Source organism: Homarus americanus, unplaced genomic scaffold, assembly GCF_018991925.1.
Source record: "Homarus americanus isolate GMGI-L3 unplaced genomic scaffold, GMGI_Hamer_2.0 scaffold367, whole genome shotgun sequence".
Taxonomy (NCBI): Eukaryota; Metazoa; Arthropoda; class Malacostraca; order Decapoda; family Nephropidae; genus Homarus; species Homarus americanus.
The window spans coordinates 16,736,199-16,755,138 of NW_024743709.1; the positions used below are offsets into that span (position 1 = coordinate 16,736,199).

Consider the following 18,940-nt stretch of genomic DNA (forward strand, 5'->3'; position numbering starts at 1 on the left):
TACTGTACAGTATTTGTATTCATAATTTCAGAGCGGAAGTTCAGGCTGCCGTGGAGTAGCGTCAGGTACCAGTGTAGAAAGCACTTTAGTATCTGTGGGCCAACACACTAGTATGATATCTACTCAAGCAGCACCCTCTGCAGCTAGCCATCCTTCAGGCCATACAAGCATGCCACCAATGACTGGCCTTCTGATGACTACAACAGGAAATACCACCTGTACTGTGATAGCTGGTGGAGGTCCCTGTCCACTTCCTGTCAAGTCCTTACGCCCTAAGAACACAAATCCAACACAGGATCCAAATACGGTATGTACAGTCACAAGCCTTAATTTCTAGCCCACCCTGAATGACGGCTCACTGTGGCAACACACATACTAACACAACCCAACAAATCATGAGATTCTCAAATACAGGTATCCACTGCTATACGAATGAGTTAGGTTCCAAGAAAATCATTTGTGAGGTGAATTTTCATATCTCGATAGAACATTTGGAAAAAATAGGGTTCAGTTCCTAATGACAAATGTACTCCAATATCATACCCCCAAACCACAAAATTGGTTCACAAATACTAAGAAACCTACCTAACTAATGATAAATAGTACACAACTACAGTAAAGCTATGAATAACGATGGTAATGTGTCATCCAATATTGCAGTGTAAGGTGAATCATCGTATTGCGAATCATTAATTACCATTAAAATAAAGCCATAATAATGAGATGTGTTCCTAAGTGTGACCTTTTCATATCTTTTGTGTGGCTTTTTACTCTCTTTTCCCCAAAAACAATACAATTAATGAAAATTACAAACTATATTCTTTAATTAATGTTTCTGAATGCACCTTATACAATATAAATGAATAATAATATGGTCACACAAGAGGAGATGGGATGCCATTGTTTTCGTTTGTGTTTACAGCCAGGAGTCCGGGACGATAGTTCTACACGAGAAAATGAAGATAATAGACCCTGGTTGTAGCTGTAGTAAAATTAATGTAAAAAAATGATATACAGTGAACCCTCACTTTACGCGGTTAATTCAACCCACGGCGGCCCGCGTAAAGTGAACAACATAACATATGGGATTAATTGAAATAGAGACCGGGCCGACCCCCAAACTCCATTTTTTCAGACAATACCTACGTTGTAGTAAAAATAACTTCTTAATTTTATGATGGTATGCACACACAATTAATAATTAAGAGAAATATCAATAATATTAGGTTTTTTAACACTTACATTAGTAGAAAAGATGGCTGGGCACACGGGGATGGGGGGTTGGTTCCGAGGCAGAGGGCAGATTATTGGCCCTCACCTGTATCACTTGTATCAATTGTATCACTATCCACCACAGAGGCTTGCAGGGCCTCTTTGTCAAACCCCTCAAAGTCCATATAGTCCATATCCTCATTATCACTATCACTGACTTGGTGCCGGCTGTGGTGGGTCCCTAATTACTGCTGGGTAGACAGAGGCAAATCGCATAAAGAAACTTGCCCATAGTTTCACCCTTGCTGGGGATCGAACTCGGGTCCTCTCGCTTGCTAGGCGAGCATGCTGACCATTACACCACTTTGATATTCTCTGTAACATTCCAGGTTATGAATTGAAACTTATGTTATATCAGAGGATATATCACACAAATACACTCATATGCACTGACTCACATATGCACACAGACACACACACACACACACTACACAACACAACACGCATCAGGTAGCTTGTTTTTTTTTTGTTTTTTGTTTTTTATGGGGATAAGACCACCCGGGCACAGCTCACTGACCCACATCGGTTCCTGGGGGCGAAAATGTAATAATAATAATATTAATAAAAATTCATAGTAAATACAATGCATAATAAAAAATAAAATAATAAAAACTATTATTGAAAACTTCTAAATTTGTTATTCTATCATAATAAATAGCGAATTAATGTTTCTGGAATTTTTCAAATTTACACCTGGAAAAGCCATGGAATTTTGTTTTGTCTGGCCAGTAGACACCCAGATTACTGTGTTTCTTTTAAGAACAAGCCTCACCCATTTTAACAAGATCAAGTTTCTCGGTACAAGAGATGTGATGACTGAATTAATAATCAAATCAGTTGTTACAATTTCCGGTTACAAATGTTTATGGGTTAAGTTTTCGAACCCAAATGGTCTTTTCTCCATTTATTAAGAAAATAAACTATTGCACAATACCTAGGATATCACCGTAATTAAGGCTATGAGCGTGAATAACGGACAGGGAGGTACTACCGCCTGGGAAGATATTGGAAGCATAATGTGTTGTCTAATGGTAGACCCTGCTGCCATATGGCATCACGAAAATTGTGACCAAGTCCCAGGTTGCTGATCTGACTTTCTGCTTCATTTACACACAATTGCAGGGTCTCAATTGTTTCTCTTACCATTGACAACACAACATACATATATCGTTTCTCGCTTTTGATCTTTTTTTCATTTTTGTATTTATAGTTCTTTATTATTAAAATTATTATTATTATTACAGTTACTGTATTATTATCATCATTATTTTATTATTTTATTTTTGTTTGTTTTATCATAAATTTTATTTATTATGAATTATTATGACAATTATTTATTACTGTATTATTATTATTATTATTATTATTATTATTATTATTATTATTATTATTATTATTACATTTTCGCCCCCAGGCCTCGATGTGGGTCAGTGACCTGTGTCCGGGTGGGCTAATCCCCGTAAAAAAAAAAAAAAAAAGTAATTAGCTTTGTCCAGTAGCTGTGAGAGACGAGCGGACTGCTCTGCAGGCCTGCTACTTTATTCTTGACTGCAGTCTAGAGACACGAGTGTTGAAATATCCTGTCACATGTCCAATGGATGATTGCTACGACTTAAAGGAAAATTACCGTGGGTGATGCAATTATATAAACCTAATGTATATAACCCACATTCATATAAGTATTACTGTTTGTTAGACAGTGGCTAATACACAGTATTATACATAAAAATTTTCAGCAGATTATCCAAATACCTGTACACTATTGGCAGCCTTCAGTTATTGAAGCTGTGGAAAAGCTCTTAGGCTGTAATGTTTGAGAAAGATCTACATTTTGCTGCCTCCACAAACACAGTGCCCAGAGGAGACTTAGTTTAATAAATAGCTTCATTTTTTTCCCCCACACTTCCTTCTATGTTGTGCTTCAGTGTTCTTGCGGAAAAGGTAAAAAAAAATGCTCCATCGCACTCATCCTACGAATTTAACAATCTTGAGTATACAGCATTGTATTGCTGCCATACTTACATAATTGTTTGGATTCCTCTTTTATTTCAAGTTTAATAAAGAATATGTTATACCTGTACAGGCAAGTGAAGGTGAAGGTGGGGGAGAGGAGAGTTGCCCAAGAGTAAAGAAGGTAATGATCTGGACAGAGCTACAAGCCTCGGCACGTCAAGTCACACAGATTGCTACCTCAGCTTGTGGTGCCACTGCAATCATCAATGTCTTGGTTAGTATTCATTTTTATTAATATCAATCCAGTAAATCCTCTACCGGAAAAGAAATTTGAGTCCAGTTTTTATGTAATGTACAGGACTGCCATTCTTATGGTGGAGATGTGTTATTTTTACTCCTTCCTTCCTTCCTTGTGTGTGCTACTCGTGCATATTTGCATAACTTTAGCTTATCTGTTTAATTTGACCTCTGCCATGGATGTTTTATGTATCTTGACCTCATATTTTGAAATGAGGACACTGCCACCTTGTGTGTAAAATCATCTTTATTCTATTTTTATGCTCCCTTGGCATCTTAATCTTAGCTCATTGTTGCAATATCTTGCATGCACTGTTTCTCTAATATTACTTAATCTTGAGATGCCATCTTTAGAAACATATTGCTGCTGTTAAGGGAAATAGGAATTGTGATTTTGATTCCACCTCAATTTTGAGATGAGGTTACACCAATCATGGAAAATGTGCCAAATTTGCATAATTACGATCAATTTCATTGTGAGAGATTGCACAGGAATATAATTTCTATGATAAAGTAAAAAAAATATATAATTCTTTTTCATTACAAATTTATATCGGTAACTAACTTATTTGTCCTGCCTTTGGGCTGCCCTCTTTAACTGCCCATAGCCCTCAGTCAGTGAGATCATATGACACTAGTGCGTGATCTGCTTCACCCACATTAGTCATCAATTTTAGATGCTTGTCTAAATGGGAACAGGGGCTGTACAAAAGCCCTGTGGCTGTTGTGAGAGTGGTGGCAGTCCAGGGGTGGTAATGTTAAAAATTTTATTGATCTCAATGGTGAACCTGTATTTAGGTGTGTGTGTGTATGGGTATTTTCCCATGCTGCTGGTACCAATAATTCATGTGCAGATTGAGATTGTTATTAATCTGGTGAATTTGTTAATGAATGTCTTTTGTCACCACCACCTCTATCATTTCCTCCACCACCTCCATCATCACAACCACCCCCATCATCACCACCACCTTCATCACCACCTCCATCATCATCACTATCACTACCACCACCTCCATTATCATCACCACCACCACCTCCATCATCGCCACCACCACCTCCATCATCGCCACCACCACCTCCTCCATCATTGCCACCACCACCTCCATCACTGCCACCACCACCTCCATCATCGCCACCACCACCTCCATCATCGCCACCACCACCTCCATCATCGCCACCACCACCTCCATCACTGCGGCCACCACCTCCATCATCGCCACCACCACCTCCATCACTGCGGCCACCACCTCCATCACTGCAGCCACCACCACTACAGTAGAACGTCGATATAACACGAGATACGTTCCAAGAGAGGTCGCTTTAAACCGAATTCGCACTAAATCGAAGTGTTGTTTCAATGGAATAATTTAGTTTGGTGCTTGAGAGAAACACAAAATACTAAAAAGACTGAGAGTCTACCCAGATGCACCTCAGCCCATCTCCTAGAATAAACAAAACATTGTTTTTTGTAGTATTATGTTAAAAGAAACACTTACAGCTAAATTTAAGGGATGCAAAATGGTCTGTTTACTGGCTAGGAAGATGGGGGGGGGGGGGAGGAGATATGTTTGACAGTTGATGCCAAGGTCTAATGCTTATTTATTTATCTGTCCTTAAGAGTGATTTTAAGTTTTCTCTTATAAAATGTCAATGACCTGACCTGGGAGAATATAATTAACATTGCTGGAATTCTTATAAGTTAGTGATTAGTTTGAATATATACAGTCTGTGCGGAAAGTTAGTTCGTCTGCTGAAAAAAAATGCATATTTACTGTTATGTTATATAAATAAAGTCAAGTAACATTTACCACTTCAATTAATACTTTGTAATGTTCCCTTTGTGCTTCAGGCAGTCCTTTACCCACACCTCCACCCTCCACCCAGCTTAACGGTACTAACCTCACTAATGTTACCCACTTTCGGTATCTCGGCTCCCACCTGTTCACCACCGTGGGCATCGATGAAGCGATTCAGTTTCGAATCAGATGTGCATCTCAATCCTTTGGCAGACTCCAAAACCGTGTCTTCAGCTTTAGGGAGTTGAAATTATCTACAAAGTTACACGTATATCGAGCAGTGGTCCTCCCCACCCTGCTATATGGCAGTGAGACATGGGTCACATACAGCAGGCATGTCAAGGCACTTGTAAACATTCACCAACATAGTCTACGTTCCATCCTCCGAGTTCGCTGGGAAGACTAGAACAAATGCCAGTATTGTTGCTGACACCAACTGTAGAAACATCGAGGCTTCCATTATCCATGAACAACTACCAACTACGCTAGACTGGCCATGTTACCGACATGGACGACAACAGACTGTCAAACCAGCTACTTTACTGTCACCTAACAAATAGTAAACGTAACGCTCGTGGGCAACTGAAAAGGTATAAGGATAGTCTTAAGACAAACCTGAAAAAGTGCCAAATCTACGCCCTCACTTGGGAGACGATTACTGCATACCATGATGCTTGGAGGAGCACCACACAAGAAGGTGTCAATACTTTTGAGTATCCCGACTGCATTACGAGGCAGATAAGCGCTAATGCCGGAAAGACGCTGCCGCCACCCCTCACCCACTGGATGTAGACCCCCCACATGTGCAACATCTGTGATCAACTCTGCCAGTCCCATATCAGCCTCTTTAGTCACCTCAGAACTCATCAACCTAGGTGACATCCTTTATAACTCGTATCATTGCATCATAGCTGGATGATGGTCATACTCGATTCTGAATGAAGGCTGAAAATATACAATTACATAATTGGGAAATGGGTCTCTTGATTTACAAATGATGTACAAGTAACATAAGTGATACAAATATGATATATAATAATTAGGTGTTGATAATTTTTACAATGGTTGGGATTGGGCTGTTCTTGTAGCAACCAGTTCGTGCTCGTATGGGCTGGATGCGGTTGGGCAGGTGTGTGGCCACGTGGCCAGGACAGTAGCTTGGGGCAATGCAGGTGTGCTCCATCCTTCAGGTTAGGTCAGGTGAAGCCGTGAGGTCAGGTCAGGTCAGGTTAGGTCAGATCCAGCCACACTCAGTATTGCTGTTTTTTTTTAGCTTTTCCTTCGAATTGAAATTGCCACTTTTGTATATCACTTGTGGGTTAATTGTCAATCTTTGCACTGTACTGTTGGTGTGAGGTTGTTGATAAATGCAGATGGGAAGGAGGAGATGGGGCAGGGGAGAGCCCGACAGACCGGGCTGGCAGCTGTCTCCATGGTCAAGAGACCACGGCCGCGTTAGCAGGCAGCGCCGACTACACACGTCCTTACCCTATGAAGGCTGAGGGAAGTGCGTGTGTGTGTGTTTTATTTTTTTTTAATAAACGGTTTATTGAAAAAGTTCTGCAGCCCGAAGGCTGAAAATATACATTGGACATAAATGACTTATTACATACATTGGTGGTTTAACAAAAGCCTTCATTGGAGAAAGGTGAAGGAACATCCAGTGAACATACAGATTAATGTTTACAGCGGAGGTCACGTAGATCATGTGAGCTGAGGTGTTGAACAGCAGACACGTAGTGTAGTAACTCCCTCACAGATGGCATTATGAGGGGCATCATGTGGTGTAGTAATTCCCTCACAGATGGTGTTATGAGGGGCCTGATGACGTAGTAATTCCCTCACAGATGGTGTGAGGAGCCTGATGATGTAGTAATTCCCTCATAGATGGTGTTATGAGGGGCCTGATGTGTAATAATTCTCTCACAAATGGTGTTATGAGGGGCTTGATGTGGTGTAGTAATTCCCTCACAGATGGTGTATGAGGGGCCTGATGTGGTGTAATAATTCCCTCACAGATGGTGTTATGAGGGGCATCACATGGCGTAGTAATTCCCTCACGGATGGTGTTATGAGAGGCATCACGTGGTGTAGTAATTCCCTCACGGATGGTGTTATGAGAGGCATCACGTGGTGTAGTAATTCCCTCACGGATGGTGTTATGAGAGGCATCACATGGTGTAGTAATTCCCTCACCGATGGTGTTTTGAGGAACCTCACATGATGCTGTAGCAACTCATTCACTACGTGGTATCGTAGCATCATGGGGACACCACGTGGTCACAGGACCTCACTCACTTTAGGTGTGGTCCCAGGCCTCCCTATTCTGGAGTCTCAGGGGATTATCATTGGGTACCTGGGACCTCACTGTGTGAAGGTTAGCTTGGGTAAGACTCGACTGTAACTGCCGAGTTGTTTTTCACTGACTTAAGCACTGTTCACCACTATTCAACACTGGTTCCATTCCTTTCCCAAATGAAATAGTAACTTCTGGCGAGAACTTGGTGTTCCGGTGGGGAGGAGGGTTCAGGGGAAGGAGTTGGTATGGGCCAACATAACAATTGCCGTGGCTGCTGCTAGAGCAGCGCCAGGTGCATCTTGACCCGTCGGTGGTCAAGGATGAAGTGTGTGTGTGTGTGACATCACACTAAGAGGAGGGACATGGCCTAGTTGGTGGTCTTCAGTAACACAGTACAGCTCACTGCCTTCTCACATACTCACTTCTGCTCTTGATTTTTCTTAACCTGTATTGAAGTTTTATATTATATTGTCTTTATTTCTAAGCCGTATTAGAGTACAGTATTGTAATATTTACTCCTTTACTCAGTATTAGAGAAAATGGGTTTAGGGCAGACTATAGCTTGAGTGATATAAATTATGTGTTTATTTGCATACACAGACTTCATTCATCAAAGAGAAAATTATTTTTCTATTATTTTCTTATTAATTTGTGTTACAAAAATGCACTCCATATAAACATCACCACTGTCTCTGAAACATTTATCATTTCTAACCCAAATTATTGTAACCAGAAATGTATATTCTTGGTTGCCATGGTACCAACCCTGTTTTTGCCATAAGGTATTAATTTCAGTATTTGCGAATTCACGGCAATTTCCAAGAACGTAACCCATGCAAATATGGAGGGATTAGTGTACAGTGTTGCCAAGAGTACTGTACACTGTATATAAATAATAATGGATGCCCCTCAAAATCAAAGATGGCTAGCCCAAGGGCCACCCTAAGTTAACAAGTTGCATGACCCAGTGCAAAGTTGGGCAGTTGCGTCGCACAACTTTTTTGGTTGCAGTGCAGTTGCACTGCACATTTTTCCAGAGAGTTGCGGCACAACTTTTACAAGCATTTTCAAGCGCAACGCGCAAAATTTTTGGGCAATAATTGAAAATTGGAATACGACCGCATAAACAAACGGACATCCCTAGAGTCGCTCATTACTTAAATTTCTGTTTCTTACGGAATGAGTCTGCAAACACATGATACAGGTCGGGCAGCATATTTCTGAACTGTAAACCAGATGTGGACCTCCCCGTCACTCCCTCACTCCCCTTCCCTCGTTGTAGTTGCCAGATTTCATCTTTCACATGAACTTAGAAACTTTGTAGAGTTAATGTGAAAGATGAAATCTGGCAACTACAGCGAGGGAAGGGGAGGGAGGAATGACTCATATCATAACCAGTCAGTAGCACGGCACTTACGGCGTCAGTTTCTTGTTGTTTTGTTTCTTGTTATTACTAGTTTTATGGGTCGTTTTGTGACGAGGAGACGGAGTCTGTGGCTGGCAGCAGTGATCCTTCCGACCCAGACATGGACACGGAAGTTGAAGTGACTGAGACTGAGGCCAGTGGCAGAGGCATATTTTTTTTTATTTTTTTTTTTTTTTAATCAAATATTGATAATATTAACTTTTTTGTATCAATTATATTTTGTTTTACTTGTAAATAGGCATTTTTTTTTACATTAGTATTTGTTTGTTTATTTTTTATTTTTTTTAAGTTGTGCGTTGCAGTTGCACTTGCGGCGAAACTTTTTTAAAATGGTTGTGGTTGCAGCGCAACTATTTAAGCACAAAAAAAAGTTGCAAGTGCCCACCTTTGACCCAGTGTCAAGGAACAGTCCGAGAAGACCGGACAACTCGCCAACAGCACTGGCTAACCACTACCTGGAACACAATCCGCAAATCGATTAACATCCAGGTCCCTAATTGCTGCTGGGTAGTCAGGCAAATGGCAGAAAGAAACTTGCCTATAGTTTCATCCTGCCCGGGGATCGAACCCGGGTCCACTAGCTTGCGAGGCGAACATGCTGGCCATTACATCACCGGTATACAATACAAAGAAGGCACATGATGTGAAAACAGCACAATGAGTTCTACATTGTGAGGAGCTGGGAGCCATAACCACGGTGATGGGCCAAGGCCACATACAATAGGCCCCTGTAATGGATTGACAGTGTTCAGCAAGAAAAATTTTCAAGTTTTACATAGGTTTTTACCATTCTGAGTTTATTTTTGCAAGAAAAAATATTTTGGCGCCACTTGTGTGTCGTTTAATTATGATAAGGCAACGTAAGGGTTAGTCACCACAATTAGGGGTGACTAAATGGGGTATTGTTGTACTACAGCATGAGTTCAGTCCAGATCAACGTAGCGTGTCTGAATTAAACAATATGTGAATGCTCACATTCGCATTCGTCCAGAATAAGCAATATCCAGATAATCGGGTACTGGATTAGTGAGGTTTGTTTGTATATTGCATTATGACAAATAATGCACTTAAAACTATACCTTGACATGACATCCCTAACATATCTAAATAACAGTGAAAACAAATTTAAAAATGAGGAGAAAGAGACAAATGTATTGTGGGGTGGGTGGTTGCAGTCAGCCAAGTCATCACCAAATGGCAACTACCACCAACTCTGTCATCTGTTCGGTGGGAGAGGGAGTGTTGAGAAGTGAAGTGATGTATTCTTTGAAAGACATGGACAAAAGTTGAACACCCTGTTTATTAAAATTTATATTTTGTTCAACTGTAGTCAAACCACATCTAAAGGGTTAATTTTATTAACTTATTTTGTGTGATTTTTTTTGTTTTCAGTGAAGGTCATTAGTGAGGGGTATCTCTCATGTCATATCTTCCAGACAGGGGCTTAGGTATGCTGTATGAAAGACTTCTAGCCATAAAACTTTATTAGAATTTACCAGACAGCAACCTGCACACCATGCCACCAGGTAGCTGCAGCTAATCCATGAGGGCATTGAAAATGGCTGTAAAACAGTGACGATCATGTTAACAGGTACTTGGCTTACACAACAGCTACATGATTGTGGGGAGCTTTTGCTTATTCCACTGTTTCTCCCTGCCTTTTTTCAACTTTCACCCCATCAGAGTACATGTTGGCACTAAAACTTAGAACTGTAGCGACTCAAAAGTAACTGACTGTACACAAGTTTTGTGCCCAAACCCAAGCCAGGCAACTGACACTAAAATAGGAGATAATGATCATGAAGTTCCATTTTATAGTTGGGCTTGGATTTGATAACTCACGTTCCCTTATTTATCTGAATAAATGCAACAGAGGGGTCATTCCATAAAATGGTGCTTTTAATAGCAACATTTTGGGAGGATCAAGAAATATGTTAGTAAACTTACTTCTATAATTACTCAGCCATGAAGTAGGGTTTCAGGATTCATTACTCAATTTTGTCCTTAAAAACTAGTCTGGCAGTATTTTTTTTTTATTATTATTATTTTCCATTTCAGTTGTTTCTGGAAAGTGATGAGTGTGTCTTCAATATTTCATCTAATCTTATAAATTTTGAAGTAACTTTTAACACTATGATTGCTTATACTGTATATGTATGGAGCTATCATCACAATTTTTCTTTTCACCAGTTGGCTTTAGACTACCCTAACACTGTGGAGGAGGTTCAGAAGAGTATTCAAACACGGTTACGAGCGGAGATCGCCCCTGTTGTAAATTATCTATTTTCTCGTTCTGTTGCTGGCACCTCTCACAGAGATTTAATAAACGGAGTTACTCAGCTCTCACAAGGTGCCATTAAAGCCAAGTTCTTCCATATGTTTCCCAAGCGTGCTGTGCAACTCTCTCGCTGGCTTGCCCATTGGATTAGTAGAGGTGAGTTGGTCTTTGTTTTTTCTTTCTTTCACTCCATTATAAGGCACTTATGTAGTGATGAATGTGAAAGTCCTTATCGAAACTGTTTGGAATAGACATTTCATCTGCCATTGTGGGTTTCTCCTCTTACATTGTTGTTCACATCAAGGTGACTCTCCAGCCATCATTTCAAAACTTTTACCTGCAGATTTTTAAGTTCTGCCTCTTGCATACATGTGCTAAATGACCTTGTCTTTACAGTTTGTCATCATTATTTTAGTCTATATATCAGTGCACCTTAGCCAAATAAACTTTTAATAATCATTTCCTAGCTTAGTTTCTTTTTCATATTGGTACAGTTGCGGAAATGTGTTCCTACCCCTTGTGGTAACCCGTGTCTCCAAATGGCCAACCTAAATGAGGCACTCCGCGTCAGAAGGGGGTGAAGCGCCAAATTCACAAAGCTTAGAAAAATGCGTTTAAAGTTTTTTGAAGTTCAAACAACTATAACTTTTTTGTTTTTTAAGCTAGAGGGTTCTTCTTTTTTTTATCGTGCAGCTTAATCCCTCTCCTAACGAACTGTGAAAACTGTAAGTTAGTACTGTGAATAGTTATTATTTTATCACGAGTTTGTAATCATAAGGAAACACCACTACACTCATACCCCCACCATTAACCTCTCCCCCAACGTAATTAACATACGAATACAAAGGTGGAGAATGTTTGCATAATCTTTGGTAAAAACAGTATTATGGTAATAGTATTACAATCTTACTTTGTTTAGTTCCTTCGTTTTATTATTCCTGAAGATCGTAGCAACTTAAAATTACGTAAACATGAGGAGTGCATATAACTTTAATGGCCTCATTATAATCACATACTGATCAAAGTCTTTCTCTGCCCTCTCTAAAAATTGCCACACAGATTCTTCATCAACTAAATCATGCAAGGAAGGGTCTGCTGCAGGTCGATGGCCACCGTCTTGACATCACCATAACCAGGGTTACCCTGCTCCACCTGGTGAAGAAGGTCCCAAGGCACCTGTGCGATGGCCTTGTGCTCCCTCAGGGTGCTCCTCACGTCGCTGGTGTCCTCACCATCCTTCTGGGGAAGAGATCTGGGTCTCCAGCTTCGCACAGGTGTTGCAGACGTTGGTGAGAGGAGCACGGAACATGATGTTGTAGTCCCTCGTGAACACAGTGTGGTAAAAACTCTCGGAGACAGTTTCTTCATCAGGATAATGTCCGCTCATCTACACCAGATACATGCTGTGGAGTTCGGTGATGCTGCCTCCGGCCTCCAGGTACCGCTGTGAGGGCTGTGTGCACGGCTGTAAATGCTAGCGAGCACTGGCAGGGCACGAATGTTCTCGTGCACATGTTGCAGGTAGCTCCCTATGATGGCCCCAGTGGATGGATTATGTCCTCGCTTGTCAGAGATGGGCATTTCACTTGGTGATTCCTTCCTCTTATGCATCAGGACCTCCATTTTCTTCTTGCCAAGCCTGTGAATAGAAGCGAAACCTTAGCAGCAGACCTTAAACTAGTGCTGCCAAAGCTTCACAAAAAATGGTAGTTAAAAGGCCTACGGCTCGCTTCAGTCAGCTTTCTCTTCATGGGCACGTCCCTGCTGAGTGCCTGCAGGTAGCCATTCTGGTTGTTATAGTCACCAATTGCCCAGAAATTGGTGAAAATGGTGTTGATGTTATCCCTGCCAAGCTTGTCGAAGCAGCCGTCTGGGCAGGTAGGGCCGACCTGCCTTGCCTTGACTACTTTCTTGGTGCTGTAACTTACATGTCGGCGTATAAGACGGAATTTGAACCATAAAAAATTGGTCCAAAATTAGGGGTCGTCTTAAATGCTGGGTATAAAATCTGAAATTCTACATCATGTTGTTTAGTGTGTCACCAGTGGTGATGGAGAGCATCGTAAAACACTCGCCTTAATCCCACCGTCCTACCACTAATTATTTTCTTCTGAAATTTACGTTTGGGAAACTGGATTAAAAATAAGATTACCGGTATATTAAAATAAAATAAAATATTTATAAACCTGTAACATACTGTAAATACCGTAAAATAACAACACAATAAACGCAGGTATCATCATGCACCGCCAGCCATTTGCAACTGCCGCCGAAGTAAACAAATAGCCAGTCCTACCGATCGTCTCAAGTTTATAAATTAAAGAAAATACCTGCAGTGTATTTTATGCCTACATTTCTAATATATTACAGTATATTATAAGTAAATAAATAAACAAATAAATCAGTAAATCAATTTCAAGTAAATGGTAAAATTTTACTCGACAACGACATTAGTTCTAGACGACGCCTCAGTAACGTCACTAGTGTTTACACTACACCAGCTGGTAACGTTTAATCCCATTACTTGAAGTGAATTGGCCTTATTTTAAATAACCAGGGATGTGTTGCTTAGCAGTGTGTTTTACAGCATCACTCCACTGGTCAGTGGGATGGCTGGTAAAGGACTACTGGCGTAGTAAGCTCCCAGTGGTAAGTGTCACATTTTTGTTAGTCTTATACAGCGAGTATAGCTCAAAACCTATGATTTAAATGGAAATTTTTGGGGTCGTCTTATACGTCGACATATACTGTACTCCTCGCCCAAATTCCGTTTATGCTTGGCAACCTCCTGTGCCCGCTCATCAACCCTACACTCTCTCATTCTGCCTTTTTTTTCTATTGGGCCTGAGATTCGCTCCTGACCCCTACAATCTGCATTACGTGGTGCTCCACCAACACTAGGCTCCCTAACTTCACCAAGTAGCTCATCACCAACATTTTCATGCATGTCACCTGCACCATCGCCAGTAGCACTTGTATCACCGTAATCAACACTAAATTCTCCACGAAAATCACTATCACCAAGCATTACTGGGGTGTCCACTTGAGCACTGTCGTTAAACACACGCTCAGGAATAATAGGCTCCTGAACCCACACCAGAAGGCCTGGCCTCACTCGAGTCTTGCTCTAATATCGGGCAGATATTGCAGAGCACTTCACACCCGTGGAACACAAATAACGTTAATGTTGCGCCGAAAAGTTATAAAAAATAGCAGTAGAACGTACACTTAACCTCCCGATGCTAAAATATGCGCCAAAACTAAGGAGGAGGCAGCATCTGGGCGCGCATTTTGGCCGAGGAGCTGTGACGTAGCAAGGGGAAATCCATTACGATTGGCTGCCTCAGGGGGTATGGTCCGAGGGAGGCATTCTGTCATTGGCTCGCGCTCCTCTTTCTCTGAACAGGATGTTGCCACTTTTTGGAACTGAGCGCACAGTCAGATATGTTGCTCCTGGCCTGAGGCGAAATCACACCTTTTTTTTGAAGGACTTTCTACCGTATTGCTATTCTAGCTAGAGGGTTACATCCAACTCCAACATGAAGAGGAAGGGTGAAAATAGTGATATCCATCAAAAAACGCATTTTGGCCGGGGTGGGGCTTCATCCCCTTCTGACTCGGAGCACCTCATATGACCTATAACAAACCTATCCATCAATCACGTCTGTCGTTACATGACCAATACCCATTCATTCATAAATAATGATACTACCACTGCGACATTATCGTTTGGAGAGACAGTTACCACGGGGTGTAGGAACACATTTCCGCAACTACATTATCATACTTTTGTTTAGTTATTAAAAACATTCCTCTCGTGATGCTATACCTTTTTCTAATCTCATTTCTCGCCCTATCCATTCTTCCTAACTGCTATAGCTCTTAATAATATTCTTCTAGATTGGCTGAACCAACTTTAAGACTGGGAAAAGGCAAAATGTTTATACTGTAGATAGTTACTAACCAAAGTTTTTTTCAGAGTATATACACAGTATTGTACTTTATTATAATATAACTCATGTTGTACTCTTTTATTACCTTTTAGGTGGTGTTCCTCTTGCCACTTTAAACCTTCAAGTGGGTGTTCCTCCAGGGCAAACAATCCCGGATGCCTGGCACCATCAGATGATCTTTGGTGTTGGTCCCCAAGGAATATACCTAACTAATCCACTTGAGTGTGTATCTGATTGTCTACTTGGAGATCAGCTATGCACAGACTCAGTGTTGTTGGTACGAAGAGCAGATGTAGTGGGCAGATGGGGCCAAGGAGATAGACTCATCAGATTGACGCAGCACCCCGATACAAGATGGCGGGACATGAATGTTTTAGGTAAATTACACACTTTAGCTGTAAATGGGTACCTGACTTAACAAGCTGGGGAAGTGAAGGTGGTTGAGTGTAGTGCTGGCCATGCTGCCGCCTTATGAACCAAAAGCTTGGTATGCATGTGCTATATCCACATCTCTGAGTCAGTCAGTCATGCCTTGGATGGTTTAACGAGTATTTTTTTTTTAATTTGAATACAGTACTCTCTCCATTGGCCAGAATCCCTCTTAACCAGAACTCTCTGATAGCTGGAATTTAAATTTTCTTGGAAAATCGTTCCCAAAACCGTAATTTTCCAGAAAATTCCGGCTTTGGGAACTATTTTCCTCGGGGCACATTTTCTGGACAATTCTGGGAAAGTTTACCCAGTACACAGAAAATTCCTGGGATGGGGTAGTTTTTTTCCGGGTTTGAGAGATGAAACTCAGCCGTGGTTTTTTTTTTTTTTTTTTTTTTTTTTTTTCCTGGAGAAACCCAGGAATGGGGCATTTTTGGGGGGTTCAAGAGATGATGTAATTCCCATTTTCTGGAAATTCCGAGAACATTTTTCCGGTACCCTGAAAATTCCAGGGGCGAGGGATTTTTTTCCGGCTTTGAGAGAGTCGTCTCGTATCCGGAAATTTCTCATTCCCAGAAGTGCTGTGCACCAATTGGTTCAGGTAACGGCAATATCACTGTACAACCATTTTGTTGACAGGATATTTAGGTTTTAAATCCGATATATTGTCATCATGTATTGTACAGTAGGGTCGGGATATATCGCGAGATAGGGTCCAAGGATGTTTGCTATATACTAACTCGTGATATATAATTACATGTAATCAATGGGGAAAATAAGGTTAGGTTCTGGAGGCCAATAAATGTGACTAAGCCTGGCATAAAGTGGCTGTCTAAAGTGAGCAGAATATAAATTGCATTGCTGGAATCCTTGCAAGACAGCGAATAATTTGAATATTGACATCATATATTTTGCACGAGAAAAAAATTTCAACTCATATTCTTGGGACTATTTAGGGGATTTGTAGGAGTGTTTCTGACTATATGGTGTTTGGCTTTATGTGAGGTCCCAGGAACATAACCCACCGTAAGCTGTGAGTCTACTGTAAATAAATTTATCGCTATATATTTGAACATTTTGGTAGTAGTGATAAATTTGAAAGATTTCTCTTGCAAAATAAAAAAAAAGATCACTAAAAAAGGAATATGGCGATAATTTTGGTAGCCGCGATATAAAAAATCGTAAAATAAAGTCACTACATATCCCGACCGTACTGTAATACTGTACAAGAGCCAGTGATGAACTTTGAAAGAAGTACAAAAAATTATAGTTATGAATTTAATCCTTTGAGGGGGCATTATCACCATGATTAGTAATGGAGAGTTTGGGGGCCTAAAGTACATTCCTGATTTTATGGAAAGTAAATAAAATTAAAGGTTCTTCTCTAAGGGGACGTACAGTATGTCTGACTGACCCTAGAGCTTTTTTTTTTTTTATACATCATTTCATTCATGCTTATATGCCTTTGGATTACAAGAATCAACCTGACAGACGGCTTAGGCAAAAAAAAAATAAAAAATGGAGAAATGATCCTAATCTCTCTTTCTGACAGCCCATAGCCAGGTGGCTTATGCACATACATTTCTCCTTGGGTTTCATGCCTTACTTGTCTAGGAATTTAGTCATTGTTAACAGTCTGGTCCTGAATAAGATGGTAGGGCCTTAGTTCTTGATGCAAAATATGGTAATTGGTCAGACATAAGTACAGGTACACCACCGATTTTCCGGGAATTAATGGTCCGGCTCCTCCTTTTGTCCGGACAAAATTATGAGGGGGCGCTTAACTTCCCTCCCAGCCAGGGTGAAGGTAGTTTTAGGCTTAAAGTTTTTATCTTATAAAATGTAGCTGACTAGACTTAACAGAATATAAATTGTATTGCTGGAATCCTTGTAAGATAGTGATTAATTTGAGTATAAACAGCACATAGTTTACACAAGAGATAAAAATTTTAGTCTAGTGTAATACAGTACATGGAGTACAAAGTGTACAGTAATATTGCTCAAAATTATGGCTTTTTCACATTTAATATACATTTGATATTTGTTTAATTTAAGTTTCTAGCAGTCCATGGTGCTTTAGAGACACAGGTGTATAATTAGTGGGTCACAGGTGTATTGTTGAATTATTATTACTTGACCCCGGTTGGTCCAGCAAACCGGATAATCCTGCAAGGCTTTGGGACCAAGGGTGCCGGAAAATAGGTTGTGTACCTGTACTAAAATACCACTTGCCTCTAGAAGACAGCTGTTGTACCTGATCTCCCCATTTTGGAGCTGTCGGAGTTATTGAGAGTGATGGGGATTGGTTTACCCATTTAGCTTACATTAACACAAGTTGATTTATTGGGTGATGTGTGAGGACACACTGTCCCAGTTGGTAGCCAAGGTTACAAGTACCAGGCCAGTTATGAGTCTTGCCAGAAAACAGGTATTTCAGGATCTATCTTACATTTTTTTTTCTCATTTTAAATATTTACTATGAAATTTTGTGGCCGACATTCCAATATATTACAGTACTGTCTGCAACAAATTGCCACGATAAGAATTAATGTTCATTACAGGTACAGTATCTCTAATATATGTGTGTCCGATAAATGAAAATTCATTTTAATGTATCACATTGACACTTTTTTTTTTTTTTTATGTATAAATAAGCAAACATTCTCTTTGATAAATAGCGATCATATTTTTTCTTATTTATATAAACAAACATTCGATTTAATGAATAAAAAATGCATTTTGAAAAATTTTTAGCAGTCACACCTCAAAATGCCCTCTCAGGATGTATTGAGGCACATTTAAGCTGTTTCCCAATTTTCATTATTTTCAATGTATTTATTCTTTACTTTTATTTTTGTAGAACATACTGCATACTGTACTGGTGAACTTAGTGTAAAAAATCCATCAGTTGACTAGCATTTTCCCTCCCCGGAGCATAACCTCCAATAATATACAAGCTGTGCCATTCAGTATATAATTGATTTCATTCCCCTGCAGTGTTTTCCCCAATAATACGTTGGTTCTGCCATTTAATATGCCTTTCTTTCCCCCACTTATTAATGGAACACATCCCTTTGTATATTGAAGGATACCTATATAAGTGTATATACTGTACTGTATAATCCTTACCATTCATCATCATCTTGATCAATGTTTATGGTTATTTTCCACTTTTGTGTGGGATAGCTGTGATAACCCGATGGCAGCTGTTAGGTTACACCAGAATGGCATCCC

The 18,940-nt window shown here is 40.3% G+C and overlaps 1 protein-coding gene across 2 annotated transcripts in view; it reads left to right on the forward strand.

The window, feature by feature from the left end:
• LOC121877357 overlaps positions 1-18,940 on the forward strand; it is a 40,797-nt gene that overhangs the window by 20,777 nt on the left and 1,080 nt on the right. For both annotated transcript variants that reach the window (XM_042383079.1, XM_042383080.1), the window contains exons 4-7: positions 32-307; positions 3,356-3,499; positions 11,234-11,477; positions 15,367-15,651. In XM_042383079.1, the coding sequence (XP_042239013.1) occupies positions 32-307; positions 3,356-3,499; positions 11,234-11,477; positions 15,367-15,651 (949 nt within the window). The remainder of the gene's footprint in view (positions 1-31; positions 308-3,355; positions 3,500-11,233; positions 11,478-15,366; positions 15,652-18,940) is intronic.